A 19,211-nucleotide genomic window follows, 5' to 3' on the forward strand; every position below is an offset into this window, starting at 1 on the left:
TAAGGATGAAAATCAATATTTTAATCACTCTACGTCTATCATTTGAAGGAAGCGGACGTGTTTAGAGAGCTCTTTACGATGTCTAATACTTGTCCCGTGTGTGAGATAAGATTTTCAAGAAAAGATAATATGTTGCGACATCATAGAAATATGCACGGAATTAGTCAACCATATCTACAGAGCAATGGTGTATATCCACAGTCGACTCCGTCGCCTCCGCCTCCTCCGCAAAAGGAAGATAGCATGTCGCCTCCTCCTCCTCCTCCACCTCCTCCTCCTCCACAAAAGGAAGATATCATGCCGCCTCCTCCTCCGCCGCCTCCGCAAAAGATAGGTAGCATGCCTCCTCCGCCTCCACCTCCGCAGAAGGGGAATAGCCAACAGCCGCCACATGATGTGATACTACATCATCCGTTCACTATGATGCTGGCTGGACCTACTGGTTCAGGTAAGACGTTTTGGATGAAAACATTATTGGAGAGAGCACGGACTATGATTACACCATCACCAGAGAGGATAATATGGTGTTATAAACGATGGCAGCCATTATTTAGTGAAATGCAACAGAACATTAAAAACATTTTGTTTGTTCAAGGTTTACCTGAAAATTTGAATGATGACTCATTCATAGACTCTAGATTTCCAAGTCTAATCATTCTAGACGATTTAATGAAAGACGCTACCAATAGTAAGGATGTGTGCGAATTATTTGTCGAGGGAAGTCATCACCGAAACCTAAGTGTAGCTTGTATAATGCAGAATGCGTTCTCGAAGGGAAAGGAAAGCCGAACCATGAGCATCAATAGCCAATATATAGTCTTATTCAAAAACCCACGTGATCAAGTTGGACCAGCCATATTTGCTAGACAGATGTATCCTAATAATCCAAAGAAATTTATGAATAAGTACAGAGAGGGAACACAGCGACCATATGGGAGCCTATTCATTGATCTGAAACAGAATACACCGGAAGACGACAGACTAAAAATTAATATATTTGAAAACAAGAACATGATAGGTGGAGGTGTGATTGAAGAGTATATAAGCAGAAAAGACCTAGAACCATCTCAGTTTGAAGAATCATTTCAAAGTGAACAGACGTATTTACCAGACGAGAGAGAAATCATGCCTTCATGTGATGATTGCGGTGTAGTCTTTGAAAGCGTCCCTGATTTAGCTAGACACATGAATAGGTGGTGCCCAGAAAATAATGATTTAAAAAGAAAAAGGGGGAATGAGGATGAAGATATACCCTCAAAGAAGCATCGTGTAAACGAAATTGATATTGAAGATGGAGAGGATACGGCTTTTATAAAATTAGCTGAACTTGCCAGAGAGGCAAATGAAGATGTATGGAAAGAAAAAGTTGATAAATACATGGATGGTAACATGAGTGAAGAATATGCCAGACGTAAGGCAAATCGGAAACTAAGAGACGAGGATATAGATCAGTTTTTGTCCAGATATAGCAGTTTGGTTCAGTATCTACTACAGTTACAAAATGGTAAAATTCACGACAAAGTCATGAATAAGATCACAGAGCTAGTTAACGATGACATGGATTACGAGAAAGCCATTAAAGTAGCTATCAGGAAATATAAACCTCAGTTGGAAATTTATCTAGATGAAGTTATCGACAACGAGACTAACAATAGTTATGAAAGTGAAGATAGTGACGATGACGAGGAAGGGGTAGGAGAGAAGGATGAAGATGATGAGGATGTTGATGATGAAAGCTAAACTGTACTTTCCACATATCGAAACAAGCAATATCATGTGAAATGGTAACATTGGTCAAAGAAATTCAACTCTTGGATTACAGCTCGCGATATTTGAGAGAGTTAACTATCCCGGAAAGACTAACTTCAAGTCTCGACAGTTTACACCCCTGCACGAAAGATAGCATACTGTTGGCCCTTTCGTGAGGTTAGAGATACTGTTGAGTGATAGACGACTCTCTATTTCTTTTATGTATAAATTGGTTAAAGTGATTGTGTTATATTGTAAAGACACCATGAGGATGGTTCTCCGACCCATGTCTGTCTAAATGACGGGGATATTAAATATTGTACATACTATTGTTATTATTATTACAAGTGTGGAACCAAGAAGCCGAAACTTAAAAAAAAAAAAAAAAAAAAAAAAAAAAAAAATAAAAAAAAAAAAAAAAAAAAAAAAGGAATACAATCACACAAAAGGAGAATCAATTTGGATAATTCCTTGCTTATATATTACATAAGCAAAACTTTGAATGGATACAAACAAACACACACACACACACACACACACACACACACATCTATACATTAATCAATAAAAAACAATTAATAAATGTCGTAATACTTAAAATGACGTCATAAAAATTAGCCTCACATCGGGAGGCTACCTCTTAGGAGGCTACCTTTTCCCCATAGGGTTAACATTAGAAAAAGTGGCCCAGAATGCCCACTTCCCCCACTACTATGGGCTATCGAAAATACAGGTGAACGGATTAATCCTGCGCTAAAATAGGCTCTAATGTCTGCGCTAAAATGTCCCTTAGTAGTTTTTCGCTAAAATTGTCTGCGCCCATCTGTTTTCTTGTTCATAGGTGAGATTAAATTTCCTTTTGTTTATGAAATTGGCAAATTTGATTAAATTAACTTTATTATGGTTAATTTTGAATTTGCTTTCAACTGTTGATTCTTTTAACATTTAATACAGGCGATGAAACAAACGATTCAACTAATAAAATTTTTATTCGGAAATAATCAAAAGCGGATAAAAGAATAAGCCCTTGACATATCTCTTGCACGTAAAAGTCATCCATTTAGATTTCGAAAAGAGCAGGCTAAGGCTACAAGGAAGCACTCGCACCCTCAAAGTGGAAACGGATTAATATAAGTTGTAATAACTTGTTTCCCAATCCATGGCCACTATTAATAAATATGTTTAAACTAAAAAAAAAAGCAGCAGAAAAGACATGGGTTTAAACTTTTTTTTAAATATCCTGTTTCAATCAAAAAAAGACAAAATATCTTGCTCCAAGGGGATACTAATTTAAATGAATATTATTTTTCTGTTTTAATTTGAGAGGGGGATAGGACCTTTATCGGTACTCCGGTATCGGGTGTTTTTAAGCTCGGGATTTCGTGATTGACCCTTTCTGGATCCGGGAATTCTTTTTTTTTTCTAATTTCGGGACTTCTGGATTTAGATTTTTTTAAATCGGGACCTCGGGATTTCGTGTTTTTAAGCCCAGGATTTCGGGATCAGGATCCCTCCTACCCCCCCCCCCCCTTTTTCTCATTTAACTGTACCGCTTTTGCATTTCGGTTCTATACGTAGCAAGTCAAGCAAACCGCTCATATAAATTATGCTGTATGATTGAGCTGCACGAACTGAAAAAAAGTACGACGTTATTTATACAATGCATGAAAAATAACGTCAAACTAACGTTACCAAAACTAACACCAACACCGTATTGAGTATTAGAAACTAAAACTCAAAAACTTAACTTTAACCACTGAACCATGAAAATGAGGTCAATGTCAGATGGCAACTGCCAGCTAGACATGTACACCTTACAATTCAGTATTGCATACACCAAATAGAAGACCTATTGCATACAGTATAAGAAAAACAGACCAAAACACAAAAACTTAACTATAACCACTGAACCATAAAAAGGAGGTCAATGTACAGCTTACACCGACGCCTCCGCCGGATCACTATCCCTATCGAGCTTACTGCGACAAAAGTCCAGTATCTGTTGCAACATACAGAAAACCTGATAATCGGTACACATCAGCAAATAATTAATACAATTCTTTGAGTACGTCGGTATGATATGGTTATTTAATTTTATATACGGGTTGTGTTTTCTTTTACTGGTTTTTAATAAGTGCTCTTTTGCGTATCTTTTGAAAGGCAACTGGTCGAAATAACATACTGCATTCAACATTATAAAGGGACATAAATCAAGAACGATAAAAGTGACGCTACACAAATTTATACTTGATCTGAGTTTAATGATAATAAGTATTGTGTATAAGTTTCATAATGTATGGTTGGGGCAAACTTTAGATACAGAACGAAAACTATTTTTTTTGCAATTTTTCGATTTATAAAGGGGCATAACTCGATATTGGTTAAATTGACACTACCCAAATTCAACATTATCTTTATTTTGTGGCAATAAGCATTGTGTACAAGTTTCATAAAATTTGGTTGAGGCAACATAAGTTAGAGAACAAAAAATATTTTTTTTGTAATTTTTCCATTTATAAAGGAGCACAACTCTAGAATAGATAAAGTGACTCTACCAAAGATCACACTTGATCTGTGTTTTGTGGTTATAAGCATTGTGTATAAGTTTCATAACATTTGGTTGAGGTAAACTTAAGTTAAAGAACGGACACCAATTTTGGGACGTACAGACGGACAAGGGTCATTGAAAACTTAATGTCCTCTCCGCTAAAGCGGGAGAATAAAACTTGTCACATATTCAGGTGCCACTTAATCCCAAGACAGAAACCTCGCCCGTGTGTGTATTATGTTGTCGATTCCTTATTGGATAATTAGGTTTTGATATCACATCTTTGATGGTTTCTGTTTGATTTATAGGCACTTTTATAGACACGGGACAATTTAGAGTTTAACATATTGCAAAGATATCTGGCTGTTGTTATAGTTTGCAAGTTGTCCCGTAGATGTCTTAGTTGATTGGGGTTTTTTTTTTGCCGTTTAGTTTCTGTCTCATTGATGTTTAGATATTATCTCCGTTAGGGACGACATCAAAAGATTGATGTAGGATAAAAAAAACTTAAATCAAATAGTTTGGGGGGGGGGGGGGGGGGGCAACATTGCTGCATGTTTTGTAAATCTAAAATCTAAATCTATTTTACATATATCCCTATTGGTCAATCAATTTTTCCCAAATTAAGTTAAGAGGGGGGGGGGGGGGGGTCAGTGAAAAAACTATGTGAATTAAGTTTTTTTATCCTTCATTGAACTTTTGATGTCGTCCCTTATTCATATATAGATATCATCTTAAAAGCACGAAATTGGATTAATTTGCTTTACGACAATCAAAGAGACTGTGCATGTGTGCAGTCGTTCATTCCACGTGCATTTTTTTTTTTATAGATACACAATGAATGCTATAACCAAGATTTATAAACTATATATTTAATTGTAGTTTATTAACTTCTTCTCTTGTAATCTTATTTTAACAAGAGATTCGTCTTTTTTTTTAATTCAATACGTCTTGCTTACCTGCCAGTGGCATCTGTTTTAAAACGAGTACAAAATAATAAGAGATGGAACATTAAATTTTATTATCACTTACAAGTGAATCAATAGTCTCTAACTTTATCATGGTTTCTCTTTCAAAATGCGACTGTTGCTTAGAACATTTTATCAACTTTGCTATGTATTCTCCAATGCTAAAACATAAAAATAGCATTCCACTTTCCACTAACAAAACATAGCCAAACCAAATCGGTGCGGTCTTCATTTTTCTGCCAAGGATAATTGGGTTGACAATCACACCTATCATTGCACATGTCATGATCAATGCAGTCATTTTACCGTCAACATGGAAAAACTTTTCTTCCGTCCATGAAAAAAAAATTGGAAAAAAGATTGACATAGCAAATCCTGCAATGACAGATGCCACCCATACACCTTCACCAATAAGATTTAATGATGTTACAAGCAAGCAAATAAATGCTGCAATTATCAGCAAACTGTACACCCGTAATAATCTAGCTTGTCTGAATATATTTACAATAAAAATACCAGAAAATCTTCCAACGGCAAATGAAGTCCAAAAAACTGACGTTGCAAATGATCCTTGCGCTTTTGTCCATTTTAAATGCTTTACGGTGAAAGTCATCAAAAACCCCGCATATGTGTCTTCCACCGCAGTATAAAAAGCAATTATAAAAGCTAATATAACCAACACAGATACTCGTAAACGAAACGGTATGGCTTCTTTTTTTTCTTCCTCAATTTGAATTTGTGACGTAGGACAACTCGATTCATTATTGAGAATGTAAAGAACTAGAAAAGGAATGGCAGAAGACAATGATATGAACGCAATTATTGTATATGCTTTGTACACTTCTGAATCTCCGTTACCTCTGTCATATTCGTTTTGACTGAAAACTTCAGATATATTAAATGACACATTGGACTGTTGTAGTGTAAAGTTTACTGCAAAAGGTAGAGTTGTGTTTTCGTTATGAATCTTGACTTCGGATTTATTGAGGCTTAAATCATTGTTTTGATTCCGAGACGATAAAAAGGATGCCGATATGATAGGTGAAAGAATTCCTCCAAAAGCAAAGGTGAAATGTAAAATTTGTATATATGTCTTCACAGTCTTTGCAAATATATGCAGCAAGATAGCATTACCAACTACAAAAGAAAAAAGAAAAGATGAAACTAATCGTTTACGAAATTAGAAAATATATAATTCTGAGTTGAGTCTTTGAGATGAAGAACAGCTATACAAGCGCGGGTCAATTGCTTTTTGTGTGTTTTTTTGTTTGTTGTGCATACACTGATTTTATGTCATGGATGGATACCCCATACCAAGGATTCGTATAGTGACTATATATATATATATATATATATATACAACTGAATCCTTGCCCACACCCTTTGTTTTTCTATTATTTTTTCCAATCATTGCTGTACATATACTGATTTTATATCAATCTAATCTTAAAGATATGTTGTTGCAAGTCAAGAACAATATCATCACATATTAAAGAATGATATGGAATGTACTTGTATCCCTCACCCATTTTCTCAAAATTTTGACTAAAAAGACTGACTTGATTGGTTGTAATATTTGAAAACTGAATTACTCAATAAAAGATATCTCATAAAATAAGTTTTATAAGATATATTATAAACTATCTGAGATATCTTATAAAGTTTGTAAGCTATCTTGAAGTTAGAAAAAAAGTAGAACGGCTTACCATACAATACTGTTTCATTTCAATTGGATATCCGCCTTGAATGAAGGACATGTAACAATAAAAATGGTAGAATATTTACCTGCATCAAGAAATCCCAAACAACAACCTTTGAAAAAATGTATGGTGACCATAGCTTCATATATAATGCACCACGGAATAGCTGCAACTACCCCGGACAATATAAGAATTGGAAAGAACATCTGCAACAGCTTGTTGAATCTTTCGAACATAATGCCGGTCAACACCGAAGATATTAGATATCCAATGGTATGGGCATTAAAGAAATATGATGCTTGATCTAAGCTACATCCTGTTATCATCTGCAGATCCAAGAGAGTTGGTCCAAACTGACCGATATTCAGACCCTGTAATGATAAGTTCAATATTTCTCGTGTAGGTATATACTATCTGTACATGGATTATTATTTAATTTTTTTAATGTGAGATTAAAGACTCAAAACACTGGTGCAAATGATATGTGGTAATACAAAAGTTAATAATATTAAAATCAGGACAGATAAAGTTAGTTAAAAAGACCATCATGACACTGACCTTTATTTGTAAAACATGTTAAAAGATACATGAATGAGAACTAGATTTTAAAGAAAAAAAAAAAAAAAAAATTATATTATAAATGTATATCATAAGTAACAATTTTTGATTTTTATTATTAACTCTTCTCCTCTACAGAGAGAGTTTGTCTACAATATCTTCAGACATAAATATTGTGCGAATCTATTAATTATAAAAATACATGTATGTACACACACACAACAACTGATATATGCATACATTTCCTAAGAAAATGTACAATTTTATGAATATAAACAAATGTATATGTACTTTATTTTATACATCACAAATCTCTGTAGTACACAGTTACATGCAACTCATATTTTTATGACTTATATTTACTGGTTTTAGTGTATGCTTATTTTATTGATCATTGTAAGCGCACATGATTTATACAAAAAAAAAAACTTGAAAATTTCAACATGGAATATCAATGGTTGTATTAGTAAGGGATTTAACAAATTTGAAGATGGTATTTTTGTTGACAATCTTTTACAGCAAGACATTTTTTGCTTGCAAGAAACCCACTGTGATCTGGATAATTGTTTAAAACTTCCAAATTTTCGAAGACCGGTTCATCTTATAAGACCTAGAACCAAACCTAGTGGTAAAAGACATGGTGGCTTGTCAGTATTTATCCTGCAATTGGGTGTCCTACTATACAGATACAGCCCTACAAATATCGCTATGCTGTATCTGTATACTATACAGATATCGCTTTAAAGCTCCGCCCACTGCCGGACTGAGTATTGTTTGAACCTGTGTGACCTCATAATGTGTATTTCAGTTGCATTCCAATGACGATGACAATTGTCGATTTCAAAACTTGAATGTGTATGATTTTGTTACAAAATCAATTTCAGCATGCATGTTTAGTGAATGTCAAGTCTGAAGCGTAGGACAACTCGTACATTTCTTTTTCAAATTTGACAATGTTTTGTTATTTGTTTTTACTGTTGATATTTAAGAATTGAATGCTTCTTTTTGTAACTTCATTGGGGTGTAAAAGCGTTGACCGAAGTACATTTTGTATGAAGCGCGGAAGCGCTTCATACTAAAAATGTGCGCACGGTCAACGCTTTTACAACCCTATGAAGTTACAAAAAGAAGCATTCAATACTTATAATTACATTTTTTTAGCAATGATCATGAAAACACGAATTTTATAATTGTTTTATTTAATTAACCGGTGCACTTTATTGTGGGACCACGTCTTATCATGAATGAAAAGTTTTAATGAGCAATGCAATTGCTTACGGAATAACACGTGATGTGCAGTTAGCCAATCAGCATAAGGTATCATAATGAAACATACATCTAATGTAATTATTAGTTGTTATGTTAAAATTGATAATTATTCACCTTGAGCAATGTATTATTGTTGACATTCGAGATTCTCTTTTGAGAACCCGTCTTCAGCGTAATGTGTGATTTTGATATTACTACGCGGGCCTCAGGGGATTACAAATCGAAAATAAATGCTAAATATGTTAGTTTTTTGTCTTTCAAAACACAAACAATATACAGAATTAATTGCAGGATAAAGACAATAACTGTTTAGTGTCTTTAAATATCAGCTGTATTTGTACTCGGCTCGAAACAGGTGTAGTAGCTCGCTAAAAGCTCGCATACACCTTGTTTCCAAGCCTCGTACAAATACAGCTGATATTTAAAGACACTAAACAGTTATTGTCTATATATACTTAATACAATAAGACCGGGTGTTAAATTTTTAGAACATGCCACAAATGATTTTATATGGTTAAAGTTAGACAGAACATTCTTCGGGTTTCAGAAAGATTTATACATTTGTTTTGTATACAATCCACCTGAAAATTCTTCCTTCTATAGAAATTTGAATTATAATATTCTTGAAATGATTGAAAATGATATAGTAAAATATTCCCAATCAGGAAAAATCATGATAGCAGGAGATTTAAATGCAAGAACTGCTTGTGAAATTGATCATATCCAAAAGGATTCAGACAAACATATTCCATTATTTGACAATTACAAATGTGATTCTAGTCTAATTCAAAGAAAAAGTAAAGATAGTTCTATTAACACTAGGGGCAGACAACTCCTATCTCTATGTATATCTTCATCATTGCGTATCCTTAATGGCAGACTAATGGGTAATTTAATGGGTGCACACACTTGCTTCCAACCTTTAGGAAGTAGTGTTGTCGATTATTTTTTAGCATCTGAGGAACTCTTAGAGAATAGCGAATGGCAAGATCAAGATATAATAAATTTAAAACAAAACTTATATCGAAAATACAAATTAATGCAAAATCACAACACAGATCCTTATGTACGAGGGTCCTTTTTTAAATGCCTGGAATCGTATCGAAAACAAAGAAGAGGAAAAATAAGAAAATTCAAACGAGACAATCACATCATGAATAAACTCGATAATTTATATGATCAAAATCCCAAAGCCTATTGGCAACTACTAGATAAAATTAAAAATATCTCAAATAATAGTCAAAACAAATCTGAGAATACTATCGACTCATCTGAAAGGCAAGAATACTTTCAAATATTAAATAAGAATGAACAATATAGTGATGATTTGATTAAGAAGAAACTTGAATCATTCCAAAATGAACATGTTTTTAATGAACTTGACTACTTAATAATACCTGAGGAAATAGAAAAAGCAATAAAAAGTCTTAAGAATTCTAAATCGAGTGGATTCAGCATGATCTTGAATGAAATGATAAAATATAGCCAAACCGTGTGTATCCCTCTAATACAAAAACTCTTTAATTTAGTATTTTCAAGTAGTATTTACCCAAAATTATGGGGCCAAGGCTTTATCACCCCCCTTCACAAGTCTGGATCTAATCATGATCCATCAAACTACAGGGGCATTACTATTGCAGATAACATAGGCAAGTTATTTAATTCAATTTTAAATAACAGGTTGACAAAATTTTTAAAAACTAGAAATATAATTAGAAGTGAGCAAATTTGTTTTACTAAAGGATGTCGCACAACAGACTATATGTATGTGTTAAATACCATCATTCAAAAATTTGTGAAAAATAATTCGAAGCCTCTGTATGCATGCTTTGTAGATTTTAAGCGTGCATTTGATTCAGTTTCACATCTCCACCTTTTTTATAAACTTAAATGTATAGGTGTTGGAACAAAATTTTATGACATTATAAAGTGTATGTATGAAAACACGGAAACTTGTGTAAAAATAGACCAACACAGGACAAACCTTTTTAAATCAAATATAGGAGTAAGACAAGGGGATAATCTCAGTCCCTGTCTCTTTAATATATATTTAAATGATTTGCCAACCTATTTTGACCAAACATGTGACCCAATCCCATTAAATACACATCCCTTAAATATTTTAATGTATGCTGATGATGTAGTTCTTTTATCATCATCAGAGCAAGGACTTCAAAATTGTGTTAACAAATTAAATAAATTTACAGTTGATTATAAAATGACAGTTAACACAAAAAAGACCAAGGTTCTTGTATTTAACAAATCAGGAAGACTTAAAAATATTAAAATATCATTAGGAAACCAGACGTTAGAATGTGTACAGAACTACACATACTTAGGTATAAATTTTTCATCATCTGGGAGTTTCCAAATAGCAAAGAAAGAACTTTATAACAAAGGAATGAAAGCATATTTCAAATTAAGGAAGACCTTTTCAGTGGAAAGCCCAAAACCTAGTACTTTATTACACATCTATAACCATACAATCCGACCAATCTTGTTGTATGGATCTGAAATTTGGGGTTATATACCACATAAGAAACAAATACATTTGGATAACTTTATATCAAAAGAAACTGATTATCTTGTACTAGAGAAAATTCATACTAAGCTTTGTAAATTTTCACTTGGAGTTAATATAAAAACATCAAATATGGCATGTAGAGGAGAACTAGGTTCACTCCCTACACTGTATTATGTAATAATGAATATGGTAAAATATTGGATCCATCTTATGAAAGATATTGAACCTTCAAATATTATTCTAAGGGAAGCCATAAATCTATCTCATTCTATGAACAAACATAACCAGGAATCTTGGATAGGAAGCATTAAACATTAATAAAACACAATTTCTAGACTTAGAATAAAATTGAGAAAGGAAATGGTGAATATGTCAAAGCGACAACCACCCGACCATAGAGCAAACAACAGCCGAAGGCAACCAATGGGTCTTCAATGTAGCGAGAATTCCCGCACCCGTAGGTGTCCTTCAGCTGGCCCCTAAAATATGCATAATAGTACAGTGATAATGGACGTCATACTAAACTCCGAATTATACACAAGAAACTAAAATTTAAAATCATACAAGACTAACAAAGGCCAGAGGCTCCTGACTTGGGACAGGCGCAAAATTGCGGCGGGGTTAAACATGTTTATGAGATCTCAACCCTCCCCCTATACCTCTAGCCAATGTAGAAAAGTAAAACAATAACAATACGCACATTAAAATTCAGTTCAAGAGAAGTCCGAGTCTGATGTCAAAAGATGTAACAAAAGAAAATAAATAAAATGACAATAATACATAAATAACAACAGACTACTAGCAGTTAACTGACATGCCAGCTCCAGACCTCAATTAAACTGATTGAAAGATTATGTCTTCATCATATGAATATCTATTTGTTAACCAGTCAAACTTTAAACAAAACCATATTCTAAAAAAAGTAAAAACATCTTTAACTATTAAATTTAAAGAAAGCTGGTTAGCTAGTTTAGAAAGCAATTCTGGGAAGTGTACTAATTTACAATCTGGCAATAAATTAAGAACTTACAGAAAATTTGAAAATATTTTTATGTTTGAACCATATTTAAAAATGAATTAAAAAAAAGACAGGCAAATAATCACAAGATTTAGAACTAGCTGTCATGATCTTGAAATCGAAAGAGGGAGGTATATTGGAATTAAAGCTGAAGACAGAAAGTATAAGCTATGTAAGAACGCAGTTGAAGACGAACTACATTTTCTTTTTAAATGTCCTGTTCTAAAAGATACTCGATCTCAACATCTATCTAATTTAAATTCAAAAATTTTTCAAGATTATCTGATGAAATGAAATTTGTTTGGATTCTTTCATCTGAAGATTTGTTTGTTACTTCAAACTTATCTAATTTATTGCACTCCCTTTTTGAAGAACGAAAGAAAATTATAGAAAATATTGTTGTTTGAAAAAAAAAATAGAAGAAAAATATATATAGATATATATATAGGAAATAAAATTGATCAGGAGTTGTCTCCCATAGACCTAGAACTATAAAGATTTATGTAATTTCTCCAGGTCACAGTGGCACCCATAACAACTATGTTTTGTCAATAACTTGGTTTATATCAGGTTAATTAGTGTAAATGTGTATTCATGTGGTTTTTTTGTTTAAATGTACTTTAATCATTCTAATCATTTTTTGTGCTTTATTTTGTAATTCATTTGATTGTATAGCTCAAATTTTGGGCACCATGATTGGTTAATAAAATTATCTATCTATCTATCTATGAGATACATGATAAAAAAGCTTTCATTTTCTAATTTAAAAATCGACAATGCTTAATTCATTTTAAGGTTATTGTAAATTTCAAAAATGACTTAAGGAAAAATTATCCCTGCAAAATGAAACAATATGATAGGTAAGTGGAACTTACCAATACAAGAAAGGCGTAACACAGGCAAATAAAAATGATAAATTTCCTTTGAAATAGCTTGTCATCCTTAAGTTGTAGGAGGAAGTCATTAACTGCTGATGATTTAGCATTTCCGCCCTTGTTCTCTACATGACCATCCAATAATGTAACGGCGTTCTCTCTTTGTGCAACGTCTGCTTCTATTTTATCTGATAGACCAGCCATTCTAAATCAGTTAAAACAGGTCGATTAACCATGATTAAACGGATTTAAGAAAGTTGTAAGAACCGAGGTAAGAACAATTCAGTTGAAATATGATATAATAAAGGCCAATAGTGAGAAACAGATATACAATAGGTCACTTTTTCAACATACAAATGATTTATACTGTCTAATGATCATGTTTTAGGTAAGAAATTCAAGAGACATTATGTAGCCAAGACATTTATAAAAACCAAATAACAGGAAGTACACCTGCTCCAAAGAATTCCCCAATGAATAAGCAATAAAAGTCAGGAAATGGAATAAATCGTATGAAAGTTTTTAAAGTTTGAGTCAAATTCGGGTGATGAAAAAAGACATGTCCTAGACAAGGCTATATTCTGTATAGGTAAAATACGTGCATTTTTTGTTAACAGTATATATTTAGGTAGATTCTTTTTTTTAATTACTTTGATTGTAACTGACTTAAGGAGGCATTATATATACGATTAATTGACAAAACAAAGGTTGATTTTTTTTCAAGAATAGGAGACAACTCTCCACCGTGAATAGAACAACTGACACAGAAATGAACAACTATGGTTACCGTACGGCCTTCAACAATGAGCAAAGCACATACCAAGTAGAATACAAGTGATATAACAATACGAGTTTGGGTTTTATTTTGCTTTGATTCTTAGGTTTGTATTATTGCATTCTGTTTTTTGTTAGTTTTTTCTTCTTTACCAAATCATGTCATATTTATACTAGTGGAATGCGCAAATGAAGTATATATATATTTTTTAACACAATAATCCTGGAATCTCATTATCAGAATATGCATATTCTGGAGTTAGTGGGTTGCCGTAGATTATGTTTCCTTGTAATTTAATCGCAAAAGGGTTGTCGTACTTGTAATGTTTTGTTTGATTACATACGAATAATTTGATGTAATATTTGGTAAATCACGAAAGAAAAATATGTAGGAGAAGTATGAAAACGCTGAGATATTTAGTCAGAATTTTATATAAAACAAAGAAATTCAATATACCTGGTTGTTTCCCCGTGTTATCGCCGACAAATATAAAAGTACGATAGACCATTGGGGCAATTTTGTTGTTGAATGGTTGTGCATTAGATAAGTAGGAAAAGGGGAAAATCTGAAGAAAGGAGAATGGGTTTATATGTTTATATGTTGTAGGTGTTTTTATATGTTGCGGTCGTATACTATTATGAGTTCTATGGCGTTGTCCAAAGACATCAAGTAATAATAAATGAATAATCTTTATTGTAAAACATGAAACCCTGGCGGGTTAAAATGCAAACATAGTACATTGTATACACAAGTGACAAGAAACATAATACAAGATAAATGTTTTAAACAAGTGAAGTTTATATTAATAATATATTTTGAGTTGTGTATATATATATATAATAATTGAACAATGTGGACCTTATTTTCGCAATTCCATAGTAATATAAATAATATCATTATAAAATAAAAATAATAAATAATAATAACTTTATTTACTGAGGGCATAGTTGTGTAATTCACATCTATGCAGAGGGTAAAATCAGTTAGTACAATACTAATTTCCCCTGATCATGCTGATGCCATCTGAATAATTCAAAATATAACAATAATATATATTATAGGGTAATTGCATGAATATTGGGGAATATTGTCCCGAGTAGAATTTTATATTGCACGAGCTTGCGAGTTCAATGTATGTTCTACGAGGGACAATATTATCAGATTATTACATGGCATTTTTCATATCGCATGTATTATCAGCCCTAGGTTTAATATCAGCCCAAGAGCCGCATGGCTCGAGGGCTGATGTTGACCGAGGGCTGATAATACATGCGATATGAAAAATGACATGTTATGATCTTTTTATTATATGCTTCAACAAAGGAGAAAAATAACAGATTCATATATTGATCCTTTTGCGTGGTTCCCAAAAAGAAGTTCAAAGACTGAAAGTTCACGGACGTAAGACCCCAAATTTAGTACATTCGATATGAAATTTTTCTATCATATGCCTCTGACAACAGAGAAGAAAAACATTTTGATTTAGACGAATCGAACAACAACAACAAAATTCAACAATATACATAATGAACACTGTTTGGAAAGTCAACTTTTTTTCAAGTAACTTTCTAAATTATGTTTGAAACTGTTAAAAATGCATTTACTTAATAATAATTTTTTTTTTTTTTTTTTTTTTTTTTTTTTAAATTATTTTACACAATATAATTTCCAGTATCCAAATAATTGTTTTGTACACTTTTTTTGTAATGTTTCACGAAAAACGTAGCATTCAGGTGTATTTTCCGGAATTTGCCGAGTATCACCGGAATGCCATGTGATAACGTTACGGAAAGGCATGTGATAACGTTCGAAGCATGTGAGAAACTTTTCATATCAGCCCGCTAAGCACCAATTCGAAAAATATTGAATTTACTTTGATTTAATGCTATTATCATACAGTAAAAATCATATGTTATTTATTTTAAGTATATGATAATACCCAATATTCATGCAATAACCCTTTTATTGTATAGCAATATAATATTTGAAAGTAAAAAATGATTTAAACTATGATTTTGTCGTTGATGACGTCATGAATTTGAAGATTTATTGCTCTACAGGTGCAATATTAGAATTTATTGCACGCTAACTTTTGGTTACTTTCTGTGGGAAATATTATATTGCTATGCAATACATACATATACATACATACAGCTTTTTTATGCAAAACAAATGGCGAAAAACATACAGAATCATTTCATGGACATATTTTGTTAACGATATACAAGACAAATAATGGTAAGTGTTGGTATTATTATAAATTTTCACTTCTTCGTACGATTTGTTTTGTAAAAAATATTTCCATTTTCAATTTAAATTGTATACCTTACCACAAAATTATTTTCATTTTACCTGTGTATATTATTGTATATTATTGTACATATAGAGGGTTTTTTTAATTGGATTATAAAAGACCCAAATCTAATCAAGATCTCTGATATCGTCATATGAGTTATGAGCACGCGTGTTACGATATATTAAAAGATCTGGAGTCTAACCAGATTGATAAGTGATGTTTATTCTAATTGATAAGACTGTTTCTCGAGATTTTCATTTAAATGATTTGTTATCAAAATCCTCCGCCGGGTGCAAGCTTGATATGACCGTAGAGGTCGCACCCTGATCAATTGAGGCAAGTATTGACACATCGGTTAAGCTTTTAAGAATTTGGATTGTGATGGAATATATGACACAGCATAAGTCAGTTGTGACACAGCATGCATAAGTGTGTGACACAGAGTAAGTTTATGACACAAAATGAATGTGATCAAAGAACTGAAAAATTGAAATTGGACATTTTCTTATTTATATGGTCCAATATCCAAAATCTACTGAAGGACATGGTTAGAATCAGCATATCAGAAAACCCCAAGAATTTAATGTTTGATGAAATCAAACAATTGTTTTTATTTATGACCCTTTGGACCTGTGGATCTCGGATCTGTATTTGTGTCTTTTTTGTTGGGACGTACAAGTACCAACATCCACTCTATATTTTTGTCAGATGTATTTTTATTTGTATCCATCTGATGAGTTGAGCCTTTTTCAACTGATTCTTAAAGATAAACAGCTTTACTTTCAACAGAATTTTGTGTTTGGTTTAAAAACTCCTTCCTTTTAATTATTGAGATAATAACACATAAATTGCCAAAATTTGTGATGGCGTTACCTCTGTCAAAGTTGTAAGAAAGAAAAATGATTTCTAGATGTCATTCTTTTAATTTAAAACGTTCTGATTTCAATAGTTAAATTAGTAGCATAACAATATTTTTCTCACTATAAGCTACTGATTTCATTTGAAGGACTATTACATTCTTTTACTTCCATAACCATATCACCTTCTTTACCGTGATTTAAACGTTCTAATTTGACCAATCGTGCTATGTAAACTGCCACAGCAAAGAATATCAACAATACTGCACTTTCCACCGTTAATATATATCCAAACCAAATAGGTGTAGTGTCCATAACTCTGGCAAGAATTATAGGGTTTATAATTACTCCTATACATGCGCATGCCATTATCAACGATGCAATCTTTCCGTCAACATGAAAAAACTTTTCCTCTGTCCACGAGAAAAATATAGGAAAGAAGATAGACATGCCAAACCCTACTACTGCAGATGCTATCCAAACTCCTTCGCTTACTTGATATAAGGATGTCACTAGAATACAAATAAAGGCTGCAATTATAGTTAAACTATAAAAAAGCAGCAACTTTACCTGACCTATTAAATTCACAATAAATATTCCACAAAATCTTCCAATAGCAAACGAAGTCCAAAAAACTGATGTTGCAAAAGCCCCTTTTGCCTTTGTCCACTTGAAGTATTTCACTGTAAAAGCGACTAGAAAACCAGCATACGTGTCTTCCAATGCCGTGTAGGAGGCGATTATCATACATAAAATGATCAATCCAAATACTCGTATACGACCAGTTACTTTCTCTGTTTTGTGCTCTTCATTTTCACTTTTTAATGATGGACATGTTGATTCGTCACTTCTACAATAGAGAACTATAAACGACAAGGCTGATAATAGAGTCAGAATGGCTGATATTGTGTATGCTTTAAAAACCTCAGAATCGCTAACGGTGCCGATGGAAAAATTAGATTGTATATAAATCTGTTCAGAGGCATTGATATGACTGACAATCAGAGATCCTGTTGTATTCTGGAAAAAAGTATAGTTATCTGTACTATTGTTCCACGTTGTCCTGTTGTGTGACTGTAATTCCATAGAATCTTCTGTTGACAAAAAAGGTGCAGATATCAATGGCGCTATAATTCCACCAAAAGCAAACATAAAATGTAGAATCTGCATGTATGTTTTTACTTCTGACGCGAGAAGATGGATGAGTAAAGCGTTTCCAACTGAAATAAAAATAAACGTGGTCAAACAGAGACATTTTATAAATTAATGTATCAATATTGTTATATTAAGGTTTCAGACAAGGCTCAGAGAAACGAACCCATAGCCGGGAATTTCAGATTAACACCTTGTCTGAAAACTGGAAAACTCATATTACGGATGACTTCTGCCTTAAAGTATTTTCCAGTACCAGGTACTTGTTGAACATTTACCTTCCAGTATATTTATTCAGTACATGTTTTTTGTAGGTACTTTGCTTTAATAAACAATTTTCTTAAATAGGTGATATTTTTGAAGTATAAAACTATTATGTTTGTGATTTTTTTTGTATTTTTAACTAACAGATATCATATATTGATACTAGTAACTCACTCCTATTTTTTCCACATACGTGAAAGATTTTGTTGTTTGCAATGAAAATAATTTCTCGTATATGCGATACTTTTTAACAATACTTGTAACCATTAATTTAGTATTTTAAAGTGTAAATACCGTAATTTCCAATTAAAAACCTACCATTGAAGGATTCTTATAATTATTTGGTCCTCAACGCTCTTCAACTTCGAACTTTATTTTGCATTTTTTAATTTTTTTTAATTTTTTTTTTTTTTTAACTTTTTTGGATTCGAGCGTGTCTTATGAGTCTCTTGTAGACGGAACGCGCGTCTGGCGTAAATAAAAAATCTAATCCTGGTATCTATGATGAGTTTGTTGTTAACCTCATTGTGAGCCTCTGACATTCTTTTACTGATTTATTAATACTGCGTCATAGTATAGTTATACTAGTTCCAGTTCTTTTATCGTTTGCCTCTGACCATTACAAGGATTGGATAATTAACAACCATTTTATCACCTG

The 19,211-nt window shown here is 32.6% G+C and overlaps 2 protein-coding genes across 6 annotated transcripts in view; both read right to left on the reverse strand.

The window, feature by feature from the left end:
• Positions 1–5,303: 5,303 nt before the first annotated feature.
• The window catches only part of LOC139512155 (sodium-dependent glucose transporter 1-like), a 41,115-nt gene continuing 27,207 nt past the window's right edge, over positions 5,304–19,211 (reverse strand). Inside the window, exons 1-4 of one of the 3 annotated variants that reach the window (XM_071299556.1) lie at positions 14,441–14,485; positions 13,210–13,414; positions 7,051–7,336; positions 5,304–6,402 (exon numbers count right to left, since the gene is read on the reverse strand). In XM_071299556.1, coding sequence (XP_071155657.1) covers positions 5,309–6,402; positions 7,051–7,336; positions 13,210–13,413 — 1,584 coding nt within the window. In that variant the 5' untranslated portion in view covers position 13,414; positions 14,441–14,485 and the 3' untranslated portion in view covers positions 5,304–5,308. Of the gene's footprint in view, positions 6,403–7,050; positions 7,337–13,209; positions 13,415–14,440; positions 14,656–19,211 lie in introns of those variants that run through there. The other 2 variants (XM_071299557.1, XM_071299558.1) reach the window with 2 other exon arrangements.
• The window catches only part of LOC139512154 (sodium-dependent glucose transporter 1-like), a 31,214-nt gene continuing 26,662 nt past the window's right edge, over positions 14,660–19,211 (reverse strand). For 2 of the 3 annotated variants that reach the window (XM_071299552.1, XM_071299555.1), the window contains one exon: positions 17,184–18,357. In XM_071299552.1, coding sequence (XP_071155653.1) covers positions 17,261–18,357 — 1,097 coding nt within the window. In that variant the 3' untranslated portion in view covers positions 17,184–17,260. Of the gene's footprint in view, positions 18,358–19,211 lie in introns of all 3 variants that reach the window. The other variant, XM_071299553.1, reaches the window with a different exon arrangement.

This window comes from Mytilus edulis, chromosome 2, assembly GCF_963676685.1.
Source record: "Mytilus edulis chromosome 2, xbMytEdul2.2, whole genome shotgun sequence".
Lineage (NCBI taxonomy): Eukaryota > Metazoa > Mollusca > Bivalvia > Mytilida > Mytilidae > Mytilus > Mytilus edulis.